The 9,791-nt window shown below is 42.4% G+C and overlaps 2 protein-coding genes across 2 annotated transcripts; both read left to right on the top strand.

The window, feature by feature from the left end:
* The first annotated feature begins 1,634 nt into the window (after positions 1–1,634).
* Positions 1,635–2,982, top strand: LOC113138868 (C-C motif chemokine 20-like). Its single transcript, XM_026321689.1, has 4 exons — positions 1,635–1,803; positions 1,982–2,096; positions 2,248–2,360; positions 2,528–2,982. Exons 1-3 carry the CDS (start codon positions 1,650–1,652, stop codon positions 2,357–2,359), a joined length of 381 nt encoding a protein of 126 aa, XP_026177474.1. The 5' UTR covers positions 1,635–1,649; the 3' UTR covers position 2,360; positions 2,528–2,982.
* Positions 2,983–6,262: 3,280 nt separating this feature from the next.
* LOC113138348 (C-C motif chemokine 19-like) lies at positions 6,263–8,676 on the top strand. Its single transcript, XM_026320682.2, has 4 exons — positions 6,263–6,440; positions 7,670–7,793; positions 7,896–8,010; positions 8,276–8,676. Exons 1-4 carry the CDS (start codon positions 6,377–6,379, stop codon positions 8,309–8,311), a joined length of 339 nt encoding a protein of 112 aa, XP_026176467.1. The 5' UTR covers positions 6,263–6,376; the 3' UTR covers positions 8,312–8,676.
* The last annotated feature ends 1,115 nt before the right edge of the window (positions 8,677–9,791 follow it).

Raw genomic sequence — 9,791 nt, 5'->3', positions numbered from 1 at the left:
CCACTCTCATGTCTGTGTTTTAAAGGAAGTGTCGGAGATCCATTGACAGCATGTGTCTTCTTCTTGCTGTTTGCCTCCCACTGACAGGATGTTACTGCACTTCCTCAATAACTAGCCCTCATACAAACCACTATACGGTCACAAAATGGTGTTTTTATGCATTGGATTCTTTGTGCATTAATCAGATGAGATGGAACGTGTTCCAGTTTCTGTGGCTAACTGAAGCAGCAGGCTGTTAGAGCAGCTTCGCATGGACAGACGGGGGAGTTTTGAATCGTTTCATGTAAGAAGTTGTGCATAATCTTTAACTATTCAGCTGGAGTCAGGAGGCAATTAGCCTCGTTCATCCTGGATCTCTCCAGTGTTCAAAACTGCGACTGCCAACAGCTCTAAGTTTCATTAATTCTTAAATCACAGTCTCTCATCTTAATATTTAATTTCATGAATGAGTCAAAGCTTTTCAAGCGTTGGAAGGTGGAAACATCCCAACTCAGCTCGCTGTTTCCATCTGCTCTGCACAAACTCCAGAGCTGTACTTAAACCTAAAATAATATATTATTTGGGCCTTTTTACTCATCCAGCAAATACAGAGACACATTAGAAGCGTTTTGAGGGTCAACAGGACATGACCCAGTGAATCTAATGTGAATATTCCTCTTTTTTCATCTTCTGAGGGAAACATCTGGCTCTTCAGCTGCCTTTGCTTAACTCACACCTGGTATCCACTGACCTCGCCTCTCCTAGGATTTGGTGCTGGACTGCTGGGGGACAGTGAGGTTTCTTGACAAATGTGTTCTTACTCACACGTCCAGTCCCACACAGCGCTAGTAACAGTTGCATCATTTGTGTGCGAAGTGCTTCTCCCGTTGCTCAATAACTCCCACAGTCACAGATTGGAATCTAGTACTTGAACACATGCACACACATGCATAAACATCCAGAAGATAATCACCTTCACACAAATGTAAGTACTACTCACATGGATTCCATGAAAAATCCCCAGACCACAATACAAAACAATGCTACATTGCTACTTTGGTAGCAAATGATAAAATCCTTTAGACTACACTGTTCCGCTTCCTGACACTGTCACAACTTAATATTAGCGTCAACACGTGTTTATCCTGCTGGACGGTCACTTCATTAAGTACTGTGTCCTAACACTGCATACTAACTGCACACACTAGGCAATGTGTGACATAAAGGTCCATCTTTCTTGCAGGTATTAAATTAAACAAAACAATGCACTTCACTTTTTTTTTAAAATTTTGCACTAGCATGCAGTTATGCAATATGTACACCATCTGACTTCAATCAAGCTGGTCTAGTCATTTCACTGCCAAATATAATGGAGGGAAACACAAAATCCTTGCTATTGCAAAATAGTTTAAACATCTCAAATGTTGGCACAGAATATTGCAGATAATGCACAGTTTGGGGTTGCAGGGTTTAAATGAGATGCTCAGATAAAGACTAACCTTGTGGATGCATATGGAACGAAGTGCAGGAAGCTTTTGGCAAGAAACACAAAAGAGAGGAGGAGTGAAGCGGTAACTGGCTGGACACGTGTGGGTCTGGTGCCAACTTTCTCCCATTTCCAGTTAATGAGTGAGGATCACACTTTCACTTTCTCTTGCACACCTGTATAAATGCACCTGCAGCAACCCTCTTCTCCTCACAGCAACACCTTCACACTGCTGAAGCGGACAAACCTGAGCTCAGATCTACGAAGAAACAGAGACATGGCCTCTCGAGTTGCAGCTCTTCTCTTGCTGGGTCTGATCTGCACTGGGTTTGCAGCGGGTAAGACACATGCACGCAGAGATAATAGAGCTCGTATTTAAAAATGCTATGGGTGCAGGTGCAGGTAGCTGCATGTTTAATAAATGAAGATTTCCAGCTGACAGCAGTGCACTTGAGCTTTTTCATTCATTGATAAATCTGTTTGAATCACTAAATAAGTTTCTCCATCTTCCTGCAGCTGAGATTGTGGTGGACTGCTGCCTGAAGACCACTAACAAGAAGTTGCCCCTCCAGATCATTGTAGGCTACTCCATTCAGGAAGCCGGGAAGGGTTGTGACATCAGCGCGACTGCGTAAGTGAGAACCACATGAATAACAGTCACATATAGCGATGATGCAAAGTTCGCTAGTTCATAACATGTAAATGCATGAATGTGGGGTTTTTTTTCTGTGCATGCTGGTCTGCAGCCTAAGCTCACCTCTGTATCTCACCTGGTTCTGCAGGTTCCTTACAAAGAACAGAAGGACGCTCTGTGTGGTTCACCCCAGTGAGGAGGAGTGGGTGAAATCTCACGTCGCATACCTGGAAAACAAAAAACAAGCAAACAAGAAATGAGGTAAATTTTTAAAAAATGCATTGCATTAACACTTTTAAACTGAGCTTTCACAATAAATGTGCACACAGAGTTTGTCTCAGTGCAGCTGAGGACATGCCCTAACTGCTGCTTTTTAAGATGCAGTAATTGTGCATTGGCTAATCACTCACTGCTCTTTTGTCTTGCAGGACTAGAGATTGATGGGCTGTAGACAGAAGCCAGAATCATTTCTACTTTTCTGCAGAAGATCTTCGGATCACTGGCGTATCATCACTTCATCTGATTTATTGTGACACGCTGTATGAGCCTTCATGTCGGTGACTTCAGACACCAGCTAAAAGTTTAGTTCTGTAGTGTTTCTTCTCATATGTGGCAACTATAAAACAATTTTTGTGAAAGAGTGTGTGCGAATGGCTCTGTGTTCCTTTTTTTATTATCCAAGTGAGTGAAATGTATTATACAAAAGATGTGCCTTGACTTGCCCATAGGGTTAAACCTGGAACAGACAGTAAAACCCTGTTTTTGTTTGTTTTGATATCAAACATTCTGATGTGCTTGTGAAAAATGCCTTTATGTGCTGTTTTTGTAATAACTTATACGTGTTAAACATCATTTTAAAATAAAGTCTGATATTATGTTGTAACTTGTAGTTGCTGCACTTCATTAAAAAAACTATTATATCACATTATACCACAAATAATTAATACAATACAAATGAACAACCCACAATTAAATATTAAAAAAAAAAAAAAAAAAATCTACTTACTAATGTGACATCGCACACGTGGCATTAAAACAACACTAAAACCACAGGAAACACAAGTCAGAAGCTGCAAGTTGAAGCCTGAACAACATAATTGAACAACATAACGTTGGAGCCTGGACAACATTACCTTATAAATTATAAAACACCTTCTTTTTTTTTGTCTGTGCACATTTCAGGATATTAACATCTTTACACTGAACTGTAATGTACAGGATTAAGGACCAACTTATTTCTACATAAATGTCGCCAATATTTAACTATTGGCTATAATTCTGGCACTTATGAGAAGAGGCTATTATTGAAGGACCTCACAGCGTTTGAGAACAGGAAGTCTAACCTCGTTTGACCTCTTGATAATGGCTCGGCACTCACAGCCTGAAACTATCCCCAAGGCCAGATAAAACAAGGATGCTAGTGTTCACAAGCATCCTGTGTGTTTCCCACACGACGGGGCTCAGTAAGGCCATCACAGGAAATAATAATAATAAACCATAAAATAAAATAAAATAAAATGTAAAGAAATGAAATAAACATAGAGTAGTGTTTAGTATTTATTTACAGTATTTATTGCAGATATTCGTTTGACATCCCCAAAGTAGGAGTCTTCTAGTGATGGATGTGATGATGTATTGATGGCTATTATAAAGTATTGATTCTTTAGGCAGTAGCTGACAGATGCAGGTGCGTGAGGCATCGATTAGTTTAATCTCTCTTTACGTCATTATATATTGTCACTCAATTTTGCTTTGTAAAACGTGTGTGTACGTTATAACATCTGACTGTATTTATGACAACTTGAACAAAGAGTTATGAGATTTATGGGAGTCAGTGTCAACAATGGCCAGCCAGGCGAACTAGCGCCCACTTATAACGTGTAAGTAGAAGCCTGGCTCACCACAGAACGATGAAAATATGTAGACAAACTATTCTATTAAACATTAATTCAAAGGCACCTTAGGGAAGGTAAAACACACCCTGAAACATGCTATTACAGTCTCAATCCTATAATTATCCCTTTAGGAGAAGCACAATTGTTTCAACTGCTGCCAAATTTTCCTTCACAAACAACACTTCAGGTCCATCCACTTTTACCCTTTTCTGGTAACTGGTTCAGCAGGGAAAGTCCAAATCAGTAAATACAGCAGACAGATCAGGCACTCATCCAAGCAGTGGTTTACAAGAAACTGAAACTTTCTCTGTAAATGGTTCTCACATGTGCAGCGGGTGAGTGGACACACAGTGACTCTAATATCAGACAAATCAAACTCAGACGTGTTATGTCAACATTAAACTAACTTCCTCTGTACACTAAGGGGTAGAGAAAGTTTGCTCTTTACAGACACTGTGGAGGTGTCAGTTTCACTGGAACCAATGTTTTTCCACATTACAATAATCACAGCACAATCTCATTATCTGTTATCTCAGGGGAAAAAACTTTATGTTGACAGATTTTTACTGTTATACACTTATATCCATCTATCCATCGTCTGTGCCGCTTGTTTCTCATCAAGGGCAGCTGACAGTGGGTGAGAGACGGGGTCCACCCTGGACAGATCAGCACACAGAGATGGACAAACACTCACATTCACACCTATAGGCAATTTAGATTTGTTTGAACGCATGTGTTTGGACTGTGGGAGCAGACACAAGGACACAGGGACAACATGCAGACTCCACACAGAAAGGCCCCGGGTCCACCTGGGTTCAGACCCTAATCCTGACCTGCATGTGTTTGGACTGTGGGAGGAGAAAACCCACACAGACACAGGGACAACATGCAGACTCCACACAGAAAGGCCCCGGGTCCACCTGGGTTCAGACCCTAATCCTGACCTGCATGTGTTTGGACTGTGGGAGGAGAAAACCCACACAGACACAGGGACAACATGCAGACTCCACACAGAAAGGCCCCGGGTCCACCTGGGTTCAGACCCTAATCCTGACCTGCATGTGTTTGGACTGTGGGAGGAGAAAACCCACACAGACACAGGGACAACATGCAGACTCCACACAGAAAGGCCCCGGGTCCACCTGGGTTCAGACCCTAATCCTGACCTGCATGTGTTTGGACTGTGGGAGGAGAAAACCCACACAGACACAGGGACAACATGCAGACTCCACACAGAAAGGCCCCGGGTCCACCTGGGTTCAGACCCTAATCCTGACCTGCATGTGTTTGGACTGTGGGAGGAGAAAACCCACACAGACACAGGGACAACATGCAGACTCCACACAGAAAGGCCCCGGGTCCACCTGGGTTCAGACCCTAATCCTGACCTGCATGTGTTTGGACTGTGGGAGGAGAAAACCCACACAGACACAGGGACAACATGCAGACTCCACACAGAAAGGCCCCGGGTTTGAACAAGATTAGAACCTGTAACATTCCTGCTGTGAGGCGACAGCGCAAAACCACCACACTATCGTGTCACCCTGAATGACAACATAAAAATTTCAAACAACTTATGTTTAGCTGCAGAAAACCTAATTTTCTTTAACCTAAAGAACAAGACGTAACTTCACCTCATTCATACGTCACCTCAAAGTACACGAACCTTAATTAAAGTCCTTTTGTTGTCTAACCTCTCACCATACACACGATGCATCCACCCTAACAACGTTCAGCTGTGCAGAAATATCACACTAAACGTTTACAAGACCAGATTTAAAGGCTTTTTCTCCCACAGGTTTTTCTCTCCTACAAAAATATTCCAAAATGATCCCACTGGCCATTTTTTTTCTATTAAGATTTTTCTGCAATATAAACTACAATTTCGAGTAAACCACAAAAAATGATTTGGTGGCTGTTAATAGTTGACCTGTAGTTACCAGGTAAATCCCTGGCTGTTTGTGCTTGTGATTGCAGAAGTGTGTGTGACCTTGATGTGGCCTGACTCAAGCTGTGACGATCTGTTCCTGTTATCTTAGAAGAGCTGTGTATATCTGAGAAATGCTGGGAAAAGATACACAAACTCTCAGGGATTTTTTTTTTTTATCCCCAGTGGGGCAGTAAACAAGCAAGGTTGGACTTGAGCTTTTCAAGTTTCCGATGGCCATATGAGTGGAATGACCGGGGGTGCTTAAAAGAAGAGGAGGAGGAGCAGGAGCCAGGAAAATGAAAAGTGAAACACCGATCACAGCCTATAAATACTGAGGCGGGTCAGACAGAGGCAGTCACTTACTTCCTTCACCACTGTAGGTGCTGAGAGGACAAAGACTCGTTATCAGCCAAACCAACCAAGAGACGACCTCGCCAGCTCAGCGACCAGACATGGCTCTGTGGGGTGACACCAAGCTCTTCTTCTGCATCCTCTTCATCACCTGCTGCTGCACAGGTGAGTTTTCTCAGGCATTCTCCCTGACTCCTCATCACTAAGGCTTTTATCTGTCATCTCTCCGAAGCAGGAGATGAAATAAGTCACTGCTAAGCCAATTTTATTCTGCTTAGATAACAGGATGTAATTAATCTGAACTTATCAGTGTGGAACTGCTCCAAAAGGAAGCAGCAGTTTACAAAAGGAACCGGAAAAAAAAGGAGAAATACTACAATGGGGCTGTGTCTGAGCTTTAAATACATGTCATTGTGCATTTAGTGTACAGCAGTTTCTGCAGCCTCACACAGTATAGCTCCCAGTTTTACAACGTGTAGGCTGTACAGCATCTGACCCGATCTACCATTAGACATGAGACTCTACATCTAGATAAAGAAGAACATGAGCAGGGCACAAAGTGTCTCTCATGCAACAGGTAGCCTACCTTTCAAAGCAGACCATAGCATCCATAGTGCAATTATCACCAAAAAAAAAAAAAAAACCCAGACAAGCTTAAGTAGATAAAAGTAGAAGTAGTGCTTTAAAAACTTTAAAACACCGCAGCACTTAACAGAAGGAAATATTTTTGCTATACCTGAAAACATCTTATCAGCCCAAGTGCACAAAATAAACAGAGCATGGCCGTAGTGAGTACAAGGCGTGCCCCTGGTATTCCCCGGTCTAGTTAAAGATTAACCAGTAGGATTCCCAGTCACCTGACAGAAACGAATGCGACAACTTCTATGATGTCACTGCATTTATGGGAGTGTGTAGTGGTGTTGTGTGTGTTGTAAGGTTCTCTTTGGAAAAGCCCTTAAACTGCTTTCCTTCACTAACGTTAGCTCGGCATGAAAAGCCTGACACATAGGATTTATTTAGTGTTTATTTATTATAATTATCATTCAGTTTATTTAAGACCAAGCGATTAGTCGACGCTCTGCAAAGATCTACTGATCTAAATACTACACTGTACTCAAGCTGAGCATACAGCATGCTCTGATAATCATTTCTCTGCTGTAACAACTTGTTAATATTGACTTGAATTCGTTCTGCATGGATCTATTCTTGCCCTGTGATGCACTGGTGACCTGTCCAGGGTGTACCTCTGCCTTCCACCTGAGAGATCGCTGGGATAGGCTCCAAAAAGCGGGTATAGAAAATGGATGGATTGATTGATCCATTCTTTGTGAAGAAGTAAATTGCAAACTGGGGGTGTCACTTTATTCTGAAGTGATCTGTTCTTTGTCTTCCAGTGACACTGGCACAGGTTCCCAGCGACTGCTGCTTGAGCGTCAAAGACAAAAGAATCGATACAGGTCTTTTTGCAGACTATCGTCATCAGATCGGTGGACAGGGCTGCGCTATTGATGCCACCATGTAAGTCCAGGCTGATGATGCAGTGGTGGATGATTCAGGAGGCACAAACACATTGATGTATCACATTGTCACCCTGACCTGGATGATTTGGTGTTCTTGCAGTTTGGTGACCAGAAGGGGAAGGAAACTCTGTGCGCCTGCCAATGAACCATGGGTCCATAAAGTGATGACGCACGTGGACAGGCTGAAGAGCGACTGCCAGAAGAACAACTACATGGTACAGTCACCCTGGCTGTTCTTATACTACTTTTATATGGCAATCCTCAGTAAGTTTCAAGCCTCATTAAGCTTCAAGTGTGTTGCATGACATTAAACTGTGAGACCACAAATCCTGCTGCTGCCTCATGAGGTTGTGCAGGCAGCAAAGGAGCAACAGGCTGCAGCAGCATTCATCCCTCACCTGCAGCAGTGCACCAGGGGCACATTGTTTCTCATGTCTATTAAAAACAACATTTTAAGTTTCTAAATGTTTGTGCCCACAGGGCCGACGCTGCAATGGGATCGCCAAGAAACTGTGACCCCCTTCAGCTGAGGCGGACTGTTACGAGTCAGCGAGGAGGCCGTGCAGAACAGATCAATCTATAAATAAACGTATCAGAATAATCATAGATAGGCCTTCCTCCTAATGCTAAAAGAAGCTTTCTCTTTGTTACCATTGTGTTCTATTAAATTACATTCTGTCTAGATGTCTTTAACAAAACATTTTGAAGGATTTGTATATTTTATAGTGTTTGTAGGATTGCAGAGAAATTTAAAATGTGAACTGTAAGTTGCTCACTAAGCTAACTCTGAACAACTGAACTACTCAGGCAGTGCCATTGGCTTCATGGATTTATGATTGTTGACGTTCTTCAAAATAAACCCTGGTGTTTCCAAATCCTGAGCGTGTCTAAGGTTCTTTGTCAGTGACGCTCCGCTCTCTGTCGGGAGTGAGAATGATCTATGTGAAACATGTTTTTCTTTTTGTTTCCATTGAAACCACCTACTGCTGCAGAAAATGCTTGAGTTCAATCACAGACTTGGTTTCTTTTGCTTTCGCCCATCAAATTATGAGCAAATCACAGCATTTAAGTCAATCATGTTTATTGTGTTAAGGTTCAGCACAACTAAGTCTTGTATCATACATTCTGGTTCATGTTTATGTATCTGAGCCATAAAGGGACCTCAGATTACTACAATACTGTAAAACTACACAAACAAACAAACTGCTCCAGTTCCTGCTTTGAACGCTGCTAATAAGCCACATCCTTTCACAGTTCATGATTTTATGTAACATTCAAACGTAATGGGAAAATAAAGAATAAAAAGTGTCAGACAGATTATCACGACATTTTGTACAAACATTCCTGGTCCTCAGAAGATGAATCCTACTGACTTTTCCATCAGCGTCTGGCCCCAGATAAACTGACTGGTAGGAGCAGATGCTTGTTGAACTTCCCTGAAATCTGAGGTGCAAATAAAATGTATGAGCACAAATCAGAAAGCCAGGCAAGCAACATCTACAGATGTCAGGACTGTGGTGCTAAACCTGGATGTTCTGGGCTCAGAGTACAGTCCAGTCACATCGGTCACTCTCCTGAAAATCTGTAGCCTACAGTACCAGGTGACCCTGTCCATAGCTGTGGCCCATGGAGTAGTTTGTTATATAAGAAACACCCAACTTCTTCAGTGCTTCACCCACAGTTGGATGTGCTCAGTGGAAACTAATTTGTGTTCGTGAAAGTTTGTGTCTCTTTTAAGGAAAATCACAGAATCACAGAAACATGAAGAATCAGCCTTTAGCTCACCTTTGTCCATCCAGAGGAGCTGCACCCTTTTCCCTTCTGGCTCTTTAGTTTCCCCTCAGCCTTCTGCCGTCCCAGGTGGAGTCTTCTTTACTCCCATTTAGCAGGTGAAATAAAATGGCTGATGAAAATAAAATGGCTGCTTTCATACTGGTGGCTCAGCAGTGGAAGCAGGGGCAGATCTAAAGGGGGTCAAGGGGGCCAGAACACATAT

The sequence above is a fragment of the Mastacembelus armatus genome, chromosome 9 (assembly GCF_900324485.2).
Source record: "Mastacembelus armatus chromosome 9, fMasArm1.2, whole genome shotgun sequence".
Taxonomy (NCBI): Eukaryota; Metazoa; Chordata; class Actinopteri; order Synbranchiformes; family Mastacembelidae; genus Mastacembelus; species Mastacembelus armatus.
The sequence above is the reverse complement of the archived record's forward strand: the minus strand, read 5'-3'. Positions and strand labels throughout refer to the sequence as shown.